Source organism: Chlorocebus sabaeus, chromosome X (genome assembly GCF_047675955.1).
Source record: "Chlorocebus sabaeus isolate Y175 chromosome X, mChlSab1.0.hap1, whole genome shotgun sequence".
NCBI classification, from domain to species: domain Eukaryota; kingdom Metazoa; phylum Chordata; class Mammalia; order Primates; family Cercopithecidae; genus Chlorocebus; species Chlorocebus sabaeus.
This window is the reverse complement of record NC_132933.1, coordinates 32756060-32774357: the sequence shown is the minus strand read 5'-3', so window position 1 is coordinate 32774357 and position 18298 is coordinate 32756060. Positions and strand designations below refer to the sequence as shown.

The 18298-nt window shown below is 45.9% G+C and overlaps 2 protein-coding genes across 2 annotated transcripts; both read right to left on the bottom strand.

Annotated features, from left to right (window-relative positions):
* Positions 1-2744: 2744 nt before the first annotated feature.
* Positions 2745-4890, bottom strand: LOC140710742 (cancer/testis antigen family 47 member B1-like). The gene is made up of 2 exons (XM_073013152.1): positions 4050-4890; positions 2745-3166 (listed from the first exon to the last, which is right to left on the bottom strand). Exons 1-2 carry the CDS (start codon positions 4888-4890, stop codon positions 3042-3044), a joined length of 966 nt encoding a protein of 321 aa, XP_072869253.1. The 3' UTR covers positions 2745-3041.
* A 2827-nt stretch (positions 4891-7717) lies between these two features.
* On the bottom strand, positions 7718-9907 carry LOC140710741 (cancer/testis antigen 47A-like). The gene is made up of 2 exons (XM_073013151.1): positions 8978-9907; positions 7718-8118 (listed from the first exon to the last, which is right to left on the bottom strand). Exons 1-2 carry the CDS (start codon positions 9813-9815, stop codon positions 7994-7996), a joined length of 963 nt encoding a protein of 320 aa, XP_072869252.1. The 5' UTR covers positions 9816-9907; the 3' UTR covers positions 7718-7993.
* Between the last annotated feature and the right edge of the window lie 8391 nt (positions 9908-18298).

The window sequence follows — 18298 nt, the reverse complement described above, 5'->3', positions numbered from 1 at the left end:
GGCCACTGAGGTGGCTAAGGCTGAGGGGAGGTGAGGGTTTGGCCGCTGAGGGAGTAAGAGTCTGTCTCCTTATTGAGGGAATAAGAGTCCGTCTCAGAGGACACCCTACGGTAGGAAGGGCAAGGAGCGAATCCCACGAGCCTCCCACCAAGGCTGGCCTGAGAGGACTTAGACAAGCCGGGAAAGATTCCGGTTGGCAGGCGACAGGGGGCGGGACCGGAAGCGTCAATGAGGGGGCTCTCAGCGGGCTCTAAGCCCATTTGCTGAAAACTTCAGATTGACATGTTCTGTGTCCAGTGAATGAGCAAGGCGCTTTAGCTCTAGGACAACTCAGAATCCAGGGTTTTTTTTTTTTTTTTGGGACCGGAGTCTTACTCGGTCACCCAGGCTGGAGTGCAGTGCCACGATCTCGGCTCACTGCAATCCCCGCCTCCTGGGTTCCAGTGATTCTCCTGCCTCAGCCTCCTCAGTAGCTGGGACTACAGGCACAGGCTACCACGCCCCACTAGTTTTTCTAGTTTTAGTAGAGACAGCGTTTCACCACATTGGCCAGGATGGTCTCGATCTCATGACCCTGTGATCCACCTGCCTTGGCCTCCCAAAGTGCTGGGGTTACAGGCCTGAGCCACTGTCCACGGCCGAACTCTACCTTTTCTTTGAGGCCTTAGTGTCCAGGACTACCCTTTTGGTCCACACAAGTCTTGCGCTTTTAATTTTAGGATTAGCAACACTATAGTAGTCCAATGTGGAGGCACCCTGGAGTATGGGAACTGCAAGATGTTCACAGAGTCCACTTATTTCCACCTAGTAATGGCTCATGCCAGTAGAGATAGTGTCATAAAAATGTTACCTAGTTCAGACCTAAGCAGTTGTGAAAACCTCCCAAGAAGAGACGTAGAATTTCAATGATTTAATGTAGTCAATGCTACTTAGAAAAGAATGTGCAGAGTTGAAATGGATGCAGTCATCACTGAGTGCTGATGTGGTAAATGACAGACACTGGAAGGTGTTTAATGAATCCAGCCAAATTCACTTCAAACCTCCAAATAAAGAAAAAAAATAGATACTGTTTTAAAAGGACTTATCTCATAAGAGCTAAGCAGAAAGAACACTAAAAGGGCCTGGGCGCGGTGGCTCATGCCTGTATTCCAGCACTTTGGGAGCCCGAGGCAGGCAGATCACCTGAGGTCAGTAGTTTGAGACCAGCCTGACCAACATGGTAAAACCCTGTCTCTACTAAAAACACAAAAAATTAGCTGGGTGTGGTGGTGCACGCCTGTCGTCCCAGCTACTCAGGAGGCTGAGGCAGCAGAATTGCTGGAACCCGGGAGGTGGAGGTTGCAGTGAGCCGAGATGGTGCCACAGCACTCCAGCCTGTGTGACAGAGCGAGACTCAGTCTCAAAAATAATAATAATAATAATAATAATAATAATAATAGTAAGATATGCAATAATTTTTTCACACTTACAGCATGTATTAAATCAGGCTAGCCATATTACAAGTGCTCAGTGGCCACAACACACAGATCTAAAGATGAGCCCCATCTCTCTCTTTCCAAAAATTGTTTTAAACTTGACATTTTACTTGATTTTTGGCTGCAGTAAAAGAATTTCAAACAATCTTACCAAATGGTGGAAAGTAATACCTTTCAATGAAGGTATGGTGGGCCAAAACAAAGAGGTAAAGGAGAGATTTGAGTTAGCATTATTTATTGAGAAATCTTCCCATGTTTCAGTTTATTCATTTAAAACAAACTTTTATTTTTAACTTGAACAAACACTGTCAAATACATGCATGAAAGTTAGATGTCACTGGATATCACTTTTGATGTAACCAACTTTGCAATGACGTGTGTTAAAATTCCCACAGGCATCTGAAAAAAAAAATAAAAACAATGAACAACAGAGACTTCTTTCGATTCTTCCCAACTGCAGGATGAAATGAGAGAAAATAAACAATAGCACAACATTAACCAGCACCAGTGACTTTCTAAATAGAAGAAAATGGCCAGCTCTGTGTATATCTGCAAGATTTGTGTGCTATGTGTTAAACAAGTAGAGAAAACCACCTTTTCCTTTTGTAACTCACAAGCTTGGATATCAGGGTGCTTGCGGAACTGAAGGTTTCAGTCAAAGGGTCACACCAACCTTGTGTGCCTAGCACTACAAAAGCTTGTTGCTTTTCTTTCTACATGAGGGGCCATTCAGAGACTTAAATAAATCTCTCAAGCTTCAACAGCCTGTGCTGGTTCCATAAGTGAACCTCCCTTACCCTCCCAGACCCTTGGTTTCCATATCTACCATGCAGGAAAGAAGCTATTATGAAATACACGGCTGTGAAAATGCAAATAAATAAATAAATAAGAAAGAAAAATGTTAACCATTTAAATATACTCAAAGACAGATATACCTTAAGACTTATTTACCAATTCAGTGATAAACACACATTCTTTTCATCTGACTGTGACATAAAATACAAAAATATATAGCTAAGTAAATATTTAGGTATTAGTCATTAAATGTGTTCCTACTTGAAATTCTTAGCTTTTTGCTAGTTGTAAGTAGTCACTTTGTAAAAGGCATTGAGTTGTCTCCTAGTTACTATGGGAGCCTGCATTTCTGTGGTCAAGTAATGACAGCCCAACTAATGCGTGTGGCCCAGCCAAGTTAGTGGCTGTTCCTGGCAACTGTTTTCTACACAAATATTGGTCTTGGTAGTAGGTCTGATACATTTACCACTTGTCAGTAGTCTTGCAGCTAGAAGACAAAACACCTCAAACATGAACAAATGAGTAGCCATGAAGTATATTTCAGAACACACTGCAGTTCATATTACTAGATACATGAATATTCTAGTAATATTTTACGTAAGCTAAATTGAATTTTTAAACTACTTTTAAACATTTTCTTAATTAATTTGCTGGGAATCTTTTTTGTTGTTAAGTAAAACTGTCAGCAACAGGTAAATGCCAGGAACAGTCGAGTGATTCTCAAAGCTATACACAGATACCTGGATTTTCTCGGCTTCCCCTCTGCTGCATCTAGGTCCCCTTGGAGTTCTTCGCCTTGTTTTCCGCATCCTTCTCTTTTCCTTGTCCTTTCTCTTCCTCGCCTGCAGCATCTTGGGCCTCTTCATCCCACTTTTCAGGCTGAGATTTAGTGACTTCTTAAGTTAAGAAAAATACACACTTGGGACCAGACATTCACAGAAAATACAGCCCAATTTACAACAAGCAGCGGCATCCCGTACCCCACCCCCCTCAGGAGAAGCAGGATAGAGTTAACTAAGGAAGGAACAGCTGGGCACCTTCCTACTGGTTTTCACAACAGTTCCATGGCCCTGGCGTTGCTCCCGCTTGATCATTTCCACAGGGACACTATCTCCCTTTCTTCTGGTAAATCTCCCACCCAAAGCTGCTGATTATTTCTCGTTTTTGGAGAAGAGATCTGAACCATCGGGTCTGGTCTCATTCTACGGTATTTTGGTCAGAACTTTGTTGGGAAAATATTTGTTTGCCTCAAAAGACAAATTTTATGGTGAAGCTCATTGGTTCCTCACCCCCCTGAATGTGTCAGTTTTACCAAGGGCTCCTGTATCACTTCATCATTTGAGGGATCATCTTTCTACAAATCTTTGTACTTTGAAAAGCCATGAATCTAAAAGGATGCCTGCCATTTGCCTGTTCTCTTCGTGCCGGTATCCCCTCTGTTTCCTGCGGAGCTCCCTCCTGAACCCCTATCTACCCGGCCATTCATCTGCGGGCTCACAAATGGCATCGATGATCTCAGATCTCCTATCAAATACAGGTTGGTAGAGGGCGGCAAGTTTTCTCAAAACCATAGAGGTCGTTAGAGAACTGGGTTTCGACTCATTGGGAAACATTCGGCCTTAAGTTTCAGGAGGGCCCCGACTGCTGCTTCATCACCCGAGGCCCCGACTACCCCTTCACCACCCGCTTCACCAGCTGTGTCCGCACCACGGCCCTGCCCAGAGCCCTTGGACACACGGGTCCCCGCCTCCCCACTGCTGCCGCTAGCCCGTTCCTCACCCTCAGGGGCCGTGGCCTCCTCTGCGGCCGGTTTCTCTGTGGCCGGTTCCTCTGTGGCCTCCTCTGCGGGCTTCTCCTCTGTGGCCTCCTCCTCTGTGGCCTCCTCTGCAGCCTCCTCCTCTGTGGCCTCCTCTGCAGCCTCCTCCTCTGTGGCCTCCTCCACCGGCTCCTCTGCGGCCTCCTCTGTGGGCTCCCTGGCCATCTCGGCCAGGTCGCCTGGCACTGCAGGCTCTGGGACCGACGCGGCCTCCTGGATCAGGCCCAGGCCCTGGCCTTCCAGGGCTGCGGCCCCCGCGGCCAGCCTCTGGAGCACCAGCAGCAGGGAGGGCTCGACCCTGCGGTTGGGTGCAGCAGCGCGGGGCCCCACCATCAGGCGGCTGTGGTGACGGGTCGCTATCAGGATGTGGTCGTTGCGATAGAGGCGGCGGAGAAGGGAGTGGACCAGATCCAGGAACACAAAGCGAATGCCCGCCGCAGGGTAGCGACGGGTGACCTCCGCCAGGTCGAGGTTGCCCGCCACGTTCCTCTCTTCTTCCTCCTCCTCCTCCTCCTCCTCCTCCTCTTCCTCCGCCGCCGGCCCGATGTTCGGGTCCTCCTCGGCGCTCCCGCCCCCGGGGACTGTGGCCAGGCCTGCCGCCTGCTCACCCTCCTCCTCCCTGAGGCCTTCCATGGGCCCTGCGACTCCGACCACCTCAGCCGCAGGCACCATGTCGCTACTGTGGAGGCCGGAGTCGCCGCCCTCCGGGTTACCAGCTCCGGCCGCCTCGGCCTGCGCTCCCTCCTGGCTTACCGGGGCCTCCTGGTCCCCTTCGGCCGGGTGTCGGTCCCCTGTGGCAGACATGACACCAGTCAGTACCTCAACTGGGGTGGTGAGCAGGCTGAGGTGACCGCGGTGAAGACAGTGGCCACTGAGGTGGCTAAGGCTGAGGGGAGGTGAGGGTTTGGCCGCTGAGGGAGTAAGAGTCTGTCTCCTTATTGAGGGAATAAGAGTCCGTCTCAGAGGACACCCTACGGTAGGAAGGGCAAGGAGCGAATCCCACGAGCCTCCCACCAAGGCTGGCCTGAGAGGACTTAGACAAGCCGGGAAAGATTCCGGTTGGCAGGCGACAGGGGGCGGGACCGGAAGCGTCAATGAGGGGGCTCTCAGCGGGCTCTAAGCCCATTTGCTGAAAACTTCAGATTGACATGTTCTGTGTCCAGTGAATGAGCAAGGCGCTTTAGCTCTAGGACAACTCAGAATCCAGGGTTTTTTTTTTTTTTTTGGGACCGGAGTCTTGCTCGGTCACCCAGGCTGGAGTGCAGTGCCACGATCTCGGCTCACTGCAATCCCCGCCTCCTGGGTTCCAGTGATTCTCCTGCCTCAGCCTCCTCAGTAGCTGGGACTACAGGCACAGGCTACCACGCCCCACTAGTTTTTCTAGTTTTAGTAGAGACAGCGTTTCACCACATTGGCCAGGATGGTCTCGATCTCATGACCCTGTGATCCACCTGCCTTGGCCTCCCAAAGTGCTGGGGTTACAGGCCTGAGCCACTGTCCACGGCCGAACTCTACCTTTTCTTTGAGGCCTTAGTGTCCAGGACTACCCTTTTGGTCCACACAAGTCTTGCGCTTTTAATTTTAGGATTAGCAACACTATAGTAGTCCAATGTGGAGGCACCCTGGAGTATGGGAACTGCAAGATGTTCACAGAGTCCACTTATTTCCACCTAGTAATGGCTCATGCCAGTAGAGATAGTGTCATAAAAATGTTACCTAGTTCAGACCTAAGCAGTTGTGAAAACCTCCCAAGAAGAGACGTAGAATTTCAATGATTTAATGTAGTCAATGCTACTTAGAAAAGAATGTGCAGAGTTGAAATGGATGCAGTCATCACTGAGTGCTGATGTGGTAAATGACAGACACTGGAAGGTGTTTAATGAATCCAGCCAAATTCACTTCAAACCTCCAAATAAAGAAAAAAAATAGATACTGTTTTAAAAGGACTTATCTCATAAGAGCTAAGCAGAAAGAACACTAAAAGGGCCTGGGCGCGGTGGCTCATGCCTGTATTCCAGCACTTTGGGAGCCCGAGGCAGGCAGATCACCTGAGGTCAGTAGTTTGAGACCAGCCTGACCAACATGGTAAAACCCTGTCTCTACTAAAAACACAAAAAATTAGCTGGGTGTGGTGGTGCACGCCTGTCGTCCCAGCTACTCAGGAGGCTGAGGCAGCAGAATTGCTGGAACCCGGGAGGTGGAGGTTGCAGTGAGCCGAGATGGTGCCACAGCACTCCAGCCTGTGTGACAGAGCGAGACTCAGTCTCAATAATAATAATAATAATAATAATAATAATAATAATAGTAAGATATGCAATAATTTTTTCACACTTACAGCATGTATTAAATCAGGCTAGCCATATTACAAGTGCTCAGTGGCCACAACACACAGATCTAAAGATGAGCCCCATCTCTCTCTTTCCAAAAATTGTTTTAAACTTGACATTTTACTTGATTTTTGGCTGCAGTAAAAGAATTTCAAACAATCTTACCAAATGGTGGAAAGTAATACCTTTCAATGAAGGTATGGTGGGCCAAAACAAAGAGGTAAAGGAGAGATTTGAGTTAGCATTATTTATTGAGAAATCTTCCCATGTTTCAGTTTATTCATTTAAAACAAACTTTTATTTTTAACTTGAACAAACACTGTCAAATACATGCATGAAAGTTAGATGTCACTGGATATCACTTTTGATGTAACCAACTTTGCAATGACGTGTGTTAAAATTCCCACAGGCATCTGAAAAAAAAAATAAAAACAATGAACAACAGAGACTTCTTTCGATTCTTCCCAACTGCAGGATGAAATGAGAGAAAATAAACAATAGCACAACATTAACCAGCACCAGTGACTTTCTAAATAGAAGAAAATGGCCAGCTCTGTGTATATCTGCAAGATTTGTGTGCTATGTGTTAAACAAGTAGAGAAAACCACCTTTTCCTTTTGTAACTCACAAGCTTGGATATCAGGGTGCTTGCGGAACTGAAGGTTTCAGTCAAAGGGTCACACCAACCTTGTGTGCCTAGCACTACAAAAGCTTGTTGCTTTTCCTTCTACATGAGGGGCCATTCAGAGACTTAAATAAATCTCTCAAGCTTCAACAGCCTGTGCTGGTTCCATAAGTGAACCTCCCTTACCCTCCCAGACCCTTGGTTTCCATATCTACCATGCAGGAAAGAAGCTATTATGAAATACACGGCTGTGAAAATGCAAATAAACAAATAAATAAGAAAGAAAAATGTTAACCATTTAAATATACTCAAAGACAGATATACCTTAAGACTTATTTACCAATTCAGTGATAAACACACATTCTTTTCATCTGACTGTGACATAAAATACAAAAATATATAGCTAAGTAAATATTTAGGTATTAGTCATTAAATGTGTTCCTACTTGAAATTCTTAGCTTTTTGCTAGTTGTAAGTAGTCACTTTGTAAAAGGCATTGAGTTGTCTCCTAGTTACTATGGGAGCCTGCATTTCTGTGGTCAAGTAATGACAGCCCAACTAATGCGTGTGGCCCAGCCAAGTTAGTGGCTGTTCCTGGCAACTGTTTTCTACACAAATATTGGTCTTGGTAGTAGGTCTGATACATTTACCACTTGTCAGTAGTCTTGCAGCTAGAAGACAAAACACCTCAAACATGAACAAATGAGTAGCCATGAAGTATATTTCAGAACACACTGCAGTTCATATTACTAGATACATGAATATTCTAGTAATATTTTACGTAAGCTAAATTGAATTTTTAAACTACTTTTAAACATTTTCTTAATTAATTTGCTGGGAATCTTTTTTGTTGTTAAGTAAAACTGTCAGCAACAGGTAAATGCCAGGAACAGTCGAGTGATTCTCAAAGCTATACACAGATACCTGGATTTTCTCGGCTTCCCCTCTGCTGCATCTAGGTCCCCTTGGAGTTCTTCGCCTTGTTTTCCGCATCCTTCTCTTTTCCTTGTCCTTTCTCTTCCTCGCCTGCAGCATCTTGGGCCTCTTCATCCCACTTTTCAGGCTGAGATTTAGTGACTTCTTAAGTTAAGAAAAATACACACTTGGGACCAGACATTCACAGAAAATACAGCCCAATTTACAACAAGCAGCGGCATCCCGTACCCCACCCCCCTCAGGAGAAGCAGGATAGAGTTAACTAAGGAAGGAACAGCTGGGCACCTTCCTACTGGTTTTCACAACAGTTCCATGGCCCTGGCGTTGCTCCCGCTTGATCATTTCCACAGGGACACTATCTCCCTTTCTTCTGGTAAATCTCCCACCCAAAGCTGCTGATTATTTCTCGTTTTTGGAGAAGAGATCTGAACCATCGGGTCTGGTCTCATTCTACGGTATTTTGGTCAGAACTTTGTTGGGAAAATATTTGTTTGCCTCAAAAGACAAATTTTATGGTGAAGCTCATTGGTTCCTCACCCCCCTGAATGTGTCAGTTTTACCAAGGGCTCCTGTATCACTTCATCATTTGAGGGATCATCTTTCTACAAATCTTTGTACTTTGAAAAGCCATGAATCTAAAAGGATGCCTGCCATTTGCCTGTTCTCTTCGTGCCGGTATCCCCTCTGTTTCCTGCGGAGCTCCCTCCTGAACCCCTATCTACCCGGCCATTCATCTGCGGGCTCACAAATGGCATCGATGATCTCAGATCTCCTATCAAATACAGGTTGGTAGAGGGTGGCAAGTTTTCTCAAAACCATAGAGGTCGTTAGAGAACTGGGTTTCGACTCATTGGGAAACATTCGGCCTTAAGTTTCAGGAGGGCCCCGACTGCTGCTTCATCACCCGAGGCCCCGACTACCCCTTCACCACCCGCTTCACCAGCTGTGTCCGCACCACGGCCCTGCCCAGAGCCCTTGGACACACGGGTCCCCGCCTCCCCACTGCTGCCGCTAGCCCGTTCCTCACCCTCAGGGGCCGTGGCCTCCTCTGCGGCCGGTTTCTCTGTGGCCGGTTCCTCTGTGGCCTCCTCTGCGGGCTTCTCCTCTGTGGCCTCCTCCTCTGTGGCCTCCTCTGCAGCCTCCTCCTCTGTGGCCTCCTCCACCGGCTCCTCTGCGGCCTCCTCTGTGGGCTCCCTGGCCATCTCGGCCAGGTCGCCTGGCACTGCAGGCTCTGGGACCGACGCGGCCTCCTGGATCAGGCCCAGGCCCTGGCCTTCCAGGGCTGCGGCCCCCGCGGCCAGCCTCTGGAGCACCAGCAGCAGGGAGGGCTCGACCCTGCGGTTGGGTGCAGCAGCGCGGGGCCCCACCATCAGGCGGCTGTGGTGACGGGTCGCTATCAGGATGTGGTCGTTGCGATAGAGGCGGCGGAGAAGGGAGTGGACCAGATCCAGGAACACAAAGCGAATGCCCGCCGCAGGGTAGCGACGGGTGACCTCCGCCAGGTCGAGGTTGCCCGCCACGTTCCTCTCTTCTTCCTCCTCCTCCTCCTCCTCCTCCTCCTCTTCCTCCGCCGCCGGCCCGATGTTCGGGTCCTCCTCGGCGCTCCCGCCCCCGGGGACTGTGGCCAGGCCTGCCGCCTGCTCACCCTCCTCCTCCCTGAGGCCTTCCATGGGCCCTGCGACTCCGACCACCTCAGCGGCAGGCACCATGTCGCTACTGTGGAGGCCGGAGTCGCCGCCCTCCGGGTTACCAGCTCCGGCCGCCTCGGCCTGCGCTCCCTCCTGGCTTACCGGGGCCTCCTGGTCCCCTTCGGCCGGGTGTCGGTCCCCTGTGGCAGACATGACACCAGTCAGTACCTCAACTGGGGTGGTGAGCAGGCTGAGGTGACCGCGGTGAAGACAGTGGCCACTGAGGTGGCTACGGCTGAGGGGAGGTGAGGGTTTGGCCGCTGAGGGAGTAAGAGTCTGTCTCCTTATTGAGGGAATAAGAGTCCGTCTCAGAGGACACCCTACGGTAGGAAGGGCAAGGAGCGAATCCCACGAGCCTCCCACCAAGGCTGGCCTGAGAGGACTTAGACAAGCCGGGAAAGATTCCGGTTGGCAGGCGACAGGGGGCGGGACCGGAAGCGTCAATGAGGGGGCTCTCAGCGGGCTCTAAGCCCATTTGCTGAAAACTTCAGATTGACATGTTCTGTGTCCAGTGAATGAGCAAGGCGCTTTAGCTCTAGGACAACTCAGAATCCAGGGTTTTTTTTTTTTTTTTTTTTGGGACCGGAGTCTTACTCGGTCACCCAGGCTGGAGTGCAGTGCCACGATCTCGGCTCACTGCAATCCCCGCCTCCTGGGTTCCAGTGATTCTCCTGCCTCAGCCTCCTCAGTAGCTGGGACTACAGGCACAGGCTACCACGCCCCACTAGTTTTTCTAGTTTTAGTAGAGACAGTGTTTCACCACTTTGGTCAGGATGGTCTTGAGCTCATGACCTTGTGATCCACCTGCCTTGGCCTCCCAAAGTGCTGCGTTTACAGTCCTGAACCCCTGTGCCCCTCTGAGCTCTACCTTTTCTTTGAGGCCTTAGTGCCCAGGGCTACTGTTTATGTCTGAACAAGTCCTGGCCTTTAATTTTAGGATTATTAGCAACACTATAGTAGTCCAATGTGGAAGTATTCTGGAGCATGGGAATTGCAATATGTTCACAGAGTTCACTTATTTCCACCTAGTAATGGCTCATGCCAGTAGAGATAGTGTCATGAAACTGTTACCTAGTTCAGACCTAAGCAGTTGTGAAAACCTCCCAAGAAGAGACATAAGAATTTCAATCATTTAACGTAGTTAAAGCTACTTAGAAAAGAACGTGCAGAGTTGAAATGGATGCAGTCATCACTGAATGCTGAGGTGGTAAATGACAGACACTGTCACGGTGTTTAATGAATCCTGCCAAATTCACTTCAAACCTCCAAATAATGAAACAAAAAGATCCTTTTTTAAAAGGACCACTTTATCTCATAAGATCTAAGCATAAAGAAAACCAAATGGGCCTGGTCGCGGTGGCTCACGCCTGTAATCCAGCAGTTTGGGAGCCCGAGGCAGGCAGATCACCTGTGGTCAGTAGTTTGAGACCAGCCTGACCAACATGGTAAAACCCTGTCTCTACTAAAATAACCAAAAATTAGCTGGGTGTGGTGGTGTCCGCCTGTAGTCCCAGCTACTCGGGAGGGTGAGGCAGGAGTATTGCTGGAACCCGGGAGGCAGAGGTTGCAGGGAACTGAGATGTTGCCACAGCACTCTAGCGTGGGTGACAGAGCGAGACTCAGTCTCAAAAAAAAAAAGATAAAGAAATAAAAACACCCAACGGACAGGCTTCCTAGGCTATTTCAAGCAATAACCCAAGACTTTTTGTTGATTTCAAGACCTACTTAACGAAGGTTCAAGTAGTAATTATTTCTGAACATTTTGGAGAAATCAACTGTTATTTTATATTCATTGTATGAATTTTTTGGGTCACATTACAACTACTCTTGGAAAAAAGCTGTAGGTAGCATATTTCATGTATTAAATTCAAGAATACTAATACCATTAAATCTTTTCAAGGCGAGTAGGTAGTTTTTGTACCTTTCATCACCTCATCAAATGGCCGTGCTTCTGTTTTTCTCTAGTTTCACCTAAAAAAGGGTCATCGTGCTGTCATAAGTCATTGGTTTAAATCTGGAAGGCAATGTGGAAAATTTCTAATACAAAATACTTACTATTAAAACAGCAAAACCTAGGCAGAATCCCAATCTGAGGTCTAGAGTTGGTTTTAATATTTGCTTCCTGATGTGAAATTGCGAAAGTTACTTATTTCTATGCCTCAGTTTTTTCATTTGTGAAATTAGGATAATGATTCTCTAGCTACCTCCCAAGGTTAATCTGAGAGTCAAATAAAATAATGGGATGAAAACCCTTTTCATACTGTAAAGTACTATACATGTATATGATTACATCAAAAATAATTTTTCACTGTTCTTAAATTATTGGAGTGGAGCCATCAGGTATATTTGGCCCTCTGTATCCGTGGATTCTGCATGTGTAGATTCAACTAACTGTGGATCAAAAATATTCAGAAATTGCATATGCACTGAACATATACAGACTTTCTTCATGTCATTATTCCCTAAACAATATAATATTACAACTATTTAGATAGCATTTACATTGTATTAGGTATTACAAATAATCTAGAGATGATTTAAAGTATACATGATAATGTACATAGGTTATATGCAAATACTATGCCATTTTATATCTGGAACTTGGGCATCTGCAGATTTTGGTATCTGCAGGAGGTCTTGGAATAAGTTCCCCATGGGTAACTAGGGGTGACTGTAGTCTCTCAGGCCTTCAGAGAACCCTCTAATTTGGATTTAGAGGAATTAGTTTTTTCCTAGCTACATGGAGTTATATACTCCCCTGGCTAATACCTTGACTTCAGTCAAGATTTGAGTGAGATAGGTAGATGGAATGAGATGGGATTATATTTACAATATTAACTATTTGTTGAAAATATTTCCCAGATTGATTTTACCTTCTAAGTTGATTAATGTTTCCAAGTATTTAGTTTTTCATTTATGTGTTCTAAAAGTCTAACAATATTTTATTTTTAATGATTTTGACTTCATTGTAAATTTGTAAGTCTTCTTGTATGGAGAATTTTATTTTACATTTTCTTTTTGGGGATCTTCTTAATGTTTACCTTTAGCTCCTTAATGCATAGTGTGAGATTAAAGTCTCAGATGATTTTTATTTTGAACAGCTCACCTATACCACCACTTATTGAGTAACTCTTCCCCTGTATACTGATGTGTGGCCATGTACTCTTTAGCACTTTCTCTAAAGGTAGAAAAAATGCAAGAGAAAAAACTCATTTTCCCTAAATCTCAGAGCTTGAAATCGTCTTTAGCTATTGAGTCCAAGTTTATTCTTTTTCAAGTGGAAAAATTAAGGCCTGGAGTAGTTAACTGGCTTTCCAAAGTCATACTACTCAATGGAGGAGCCAGGAGTAGAACCAACATCCTCTGACATTTAATCTGAAATTGAGACAGGCATGCTTATTGTACATACAGCTTCAGGGGTAATTTGACAGCACAAGGTTAATTACCCAAATAAATAAATGGTTATGAGTTGAGGGTCTCTGAAATTCAGGCAAGCCTGTCCTCCTGACTCTGAATCAATCAGCGAATATTTACTGAACACCTACATTAAATGCCTTGTGTAAGACCTTGCCGGGGACAGAGAAGCAGGTGCCACCACTTCTGGCCACAAGAATCTGACAGTCTATTTGGGAGAAAGGATTGTGTACCGAGAATGGAGGTAAAAAAGCAGCACCTGACATTCAGAGCTGGCCTGGCACTCACAGCTAAGCCATCTTATTCTCCTACTGGATATAAACATAGCATAGAACACCAACATCAGACAGGATCACTCTGTGTCCATGATAAATAGAGACAAAGCAAGGCTACTTTATAATTTCATTCAAGCAGAGAAAAATGAAGTCATGAAATACCAAACAAAATATTAAACTTAGCTTCTCTTGATTAAAATGAGTACCACTTCTTTACCAATTACAGCTTTATCCTGGCTCTAATATCCCCTCTCTATAAATAAGATTTATTGAAATACTAATCAGAACTGCACCCACTTTCCGATAGCATGTAATCTAGAGCAAATCCCCACTTTGTTCAAAACTTCCACATATTCTAAGCTTTGGATTTGGGGAAGGAAGTGATATTGCCTCTGGCAAGAAAATAGATATAGGGAATTTGATGGAAGTCTTGTGGTGAGGAAGGTGCCCAGTGGGGCACCCCTGTTCTTGCTGCAATGCTATCACCAGGACTGGCTCCACTCTTTCTTAGTGAAAACAAATACAGTCAGGTAGATGGTTTTTGTACACTTATAGTATTCCTACTTTTTTTCTTTTCCCTTCTTTCTGTCGATGTCCATCCATTTTTGCTTCACAACTTTCAACAGGACCATTACTAGTCACTTTAGAGGAGCATGTTAACAAAAAAACAAAACCAAAAACCACAGAAGTGTCTTCCTAGGTCATGAAGAGCTGGGCTGTCCACTTGAAGCTGTAGGACAAATACTTCAGACCCTAGTCATTCAATCATCTGGTGAGCATATATTGAGCACCTACTATAGGTCTGGAGTTATGTCAAGGGCTGGGGACGCATTGGTGCTTAAGGTCCATGGCTTGATCTATCTAGTTCATGGTCTAGAGGGGAAGACAAACATTTGGATGATGATGACACAAGGTGTCAAGAACTATAACAGGGATGAACACAAGGTACTATGGGATCTCAGGAGAGAGAACGATTAGCTAAAGTTGAGGGGATGGAGGGGAAAGTGGGTTGGTGCCTGGGAAGGTGCTCAAGAAGAGGTATTTCAGCTGAGTCCTGAAACTAGGAGTTCAACCAGCAATAAAGATTGGGGGGAAGTCATTGCAAGTAAAGGAAGCTGCATGGATGATGGCAGGGGTGTGTGCGTATTGGTCCAAGGCAATGAAATGGGTGGAGCATTGGGCAGAGTGGCAGATGGGCCTTTAAAGCAGATGGGGCAGGGGATGGATACCCCATTCTCCATGATGTGCTTATTTCACATTGCATATGTGTACCAAAACATCTCATATATCCCATAAATAAATACACCTACTATGTACCTAAAAAATTAAGAATAAAAGAAATAGAAAAATAAAGCAGATGGGGCAATGAATAATGAATGCTTCTCTAAAGAGTTTGCCCTTTGGCCTGAAAGGGCCAGGCTGTCCACTAGAAGCTGCAGGGCAAATACTCCAGAATCTAGTAATTGAATCATTCACTGAGTTTGCCCTTTGTCCTGAAACCCCTTTGCCTGCTTTCCCTTTGTATAGAAGACATTTCCAGAAGTATTACTGCAAGTTTTCACCCTCATTTTTATGTTCTTAGTTATTTTCATAGGTCTTCCTCTCAGGTTGTCCAATGGCTGCCTCCTTGGCATTCAGGTTTTAGTCAAAGGGCTCTCATGGGGTTTGTCCCTGACCACCTTGACTAAAGCTGTCACCTACCTCCACCCCAATCTCTATTATGTCACTACCCTGTTTTATTTCCTTTCTAGCCCTTGTACTAATTTAACTAATTTTATCTTTGTTTTTATCCTGTATCCCTACTACCACCACTCTAGATGCCATAAGGAAAGGAATTACTGTCTGTTTCCACTGATATTGACCCAAACACCTAGAATAGTGCCTGGAACATAGTAAATAAACACTTATTAGATGACTGTTTTCTCTACATTGATTAACTGTTCAAGGTGTACAAGGTGCAAAACCAAATGTTAAGTTGCAAGATCATGTTTATGAATTGGATGAGCCTCCAATGGGTTAGTAAGATTAAGGTTGTTTTGAATTTCTGTAAAGTATTGGTAATTTTCTTAGACATCTCTGTTTTTAGATTGATAAAGTAACTTCAGAGGAAATAAATTGTTTTCATTTGACAACAATTAAAATGGGCCAGTATATATAAGAATAGAGGGGTTTATACTAGTGTTAAATGTGTTTGTTTTGTTTTGTGATTACCTCATGCCAAATTGCAACTTTTGGAGGTCAGAGAATTCACATGTAAGCCAACTTCCTGTCTTCTTACATCGTGTGAGTTAAAGTCTTCACTTTAGATTCACGTAGATTTGGTCTTTTCACATAGTCCCATATTTCTTGGAGGTTTGGTTCGTTCCTTTTCGTTCTTTTTTCTCTAATCTTGTCTCCATGCTTTATTTCATTAAGTTAATCTTTAATCTCTGATATCCTTTCTTCCACTTGATTGATTCGGCTATTGATAACTTGTGTATGCTTCACAAAGTTCTTGTGCTGTGTTTTTCAGGTCCATCAGGTCATTTATGTTCTTCTCTAAACTAGTTATTCTAGTTAGCAATTCCTCTAGCCTTTTATGAAGGTTCTTAGCTTCCTTGCATTGGGTTAGAACATGCTCCTTTAGCTCGGAGGAGTTTGTTATTACCCACCTTCTGAAGCCTACTTCTGTCAATTCGTCACACTCACTCTCTGTCCAGTTTGTTCCCTTGTTGGCGAGGAGTTGTGATCCTTTGTAGGCGAATAGGTGTTTTGGTTTTTGGAGTTTTTAGCCTTTTTGCACTGGTTTTTCCTCATCTTCATAGATTTATCTACCTTTGGTCTTTGATGTTGGTAACCTTCAGATGGGGTTTTGGCGTGGACGTCCTTTTGTTGATATTGATGCTATTCCTTTCTGTTTGTTAGTTTTCCTTCTAACAGTCAAGTCCCTCTTCTCCAGGTCTGCTGGAGTTTGCTGGAGGTCCACTCCTGACCCTGTTTGCCTGGGTATCATAAGCGGAGGCTGCAGACCAGCAAAGATTGCTGCCTGTTACTTTCTCTGGAAGCAGGTGTCCCAGAGGGGCACCTGCCACATGCCAGCCAGAGCTCTACTGTATGAGGTGTCTGTCGACCCTTGCTGGGAGGTGTCTCTCAGTCAGGAGGCACAGGGGTCAGGGACCCACTTGAGGAGGCAGTCTGTCCCTTAGCAGAGCTTGAGCGCTGTGCTGGGAGATTCGCTGCTCTCTTCAGAGGCAGCAGGCAGGAACATGTAAGTCTGCTGAAGCTGTGCCTACAGCCACCCCTTCCCCCAGGTGCTCTGTCCCAGAGAGATGGGAGTTTTATCTAGAAGTCCCTGACTGGGGCTGCTGCCTTTCTTTCAGAGATGCCCTGTCCAGAAAGGAGGAATCTAGAGGGGCAGTCTGGCTACAGCAGCTTTACTGAGCTGCAGTGGACTCCGTCTAGATCAAACTTCAAGGCAACTTTGTTTACACTGTGAGGTAAAACTGCCTACTCAAGCCTCAGTAATGGTGGATGTCCCTCCTCCCACCACGCTCAAGCATCCCAGGTCCACTTCAGACTGCTGTGCTGGCAGCAAGAATTTTAAGCCAGTGGATCTTAGCTTGCTGTCCTCCATAGGGGTGAGATCCTCTGAGCTAGACCACTTGACTCCCTGGCCACAACACCCTTTCCAGGGGAGTGAATGGTTCTGTCCCGCTGGTGTTCCAGTCGCCACTGGAGTCTGAAAAAATACTCGTGCAGCCAGCTCGGTTTCTGCCCAAACAGCCACCCAGTTTTGTGCTTGAAACCCAGGGCCCTGGTGATGTAGGCACCCGAGGGAATCTCCTGGTCTGTGGGTTGCATAGACCATGGGAAAAGTGTAGTATCTGGGCTGGAATGCACCATTCCTCACAGCACAGTCCCTCACTGCTTCCCTTGGCTACGGGAGGGAGTTTCCCAACCTCCTGTGCTTCCTGAGTGAGGTGACACCCCACCCTGCTTCAGCTCACCCTCTGTGGGTTGCACTCACTGTCTAACCAGTCCCAGTGAGATGAACCGGGTACCTCAGTTGGAAATGCAGAAATTACCAGCTTTCTGTGTTGATCTCTCTGGGAACTGCAGACTGGAGCTGTTTTTATTTGGCCATCTTGCCAGCCACACCCAGGATTATTCTTTAAAGCATACAGTATTTATCATTGAGTAGATAATGACTATTTACTACACCAGCACAATGAATGGTATACTGCCTCATTACTGTTAGTTGTGAATGAAAGTTCCATCCCTATTTCCCACTAGGTCTCCTTTGACATCTCAGAAAGGGGAGACCCTCATTACTTCCGGGCAAGGATGGAATTTCAAGTCCCCAGTAGTACTCTGCAGTTACTGGTTGGGAGGGAAAAGGGTGCTTTGCTATGCTTTTTCACGTGGCCTCCACTATCACCCTTGAAGAGGGCCTCCTTACCACTAGGCCAGGTTAGAATGAAAGTTCTGGCTACCCATTCAACCTTCTTTGTCACCACCCTGGCAGTGGAGAGGGAGAGGGGAAGAGGTGCCTTGTTACAACTTTGTGAAGGTAGGAGTCTAGGTTTACCACTTGGCCTGTGCTGTCATGGGTTGGGATGAGACCATAGGTTTTTATTTTTTTTCCATGGTGTTTGACTGAATGCTATGGTTTAAATGTTTGTCCCTTTCAAAACTCATGTTGAAATTTAATTTCGATTGTGATCACATTGGGAAATGGGACCCTTTTTTTCTTTTGAGATGGTGTCTCTTTCTGTCACCCAGGCTGGAGTGCAGTTGTGTGATCATAGCTCACCATAGCCTCGAACTCCCAGGTTCAAATGATCCTCCTGCCTCAGCTTCCCAAGTAGCTTGGACTGCAGGTGCATGCCACCACACCCAGCTAATTATTTTATTTTTTGTAGAGACAGAGTCTCTCTTTGTTGCCCAGACTGATCTTGAACTTCTGGG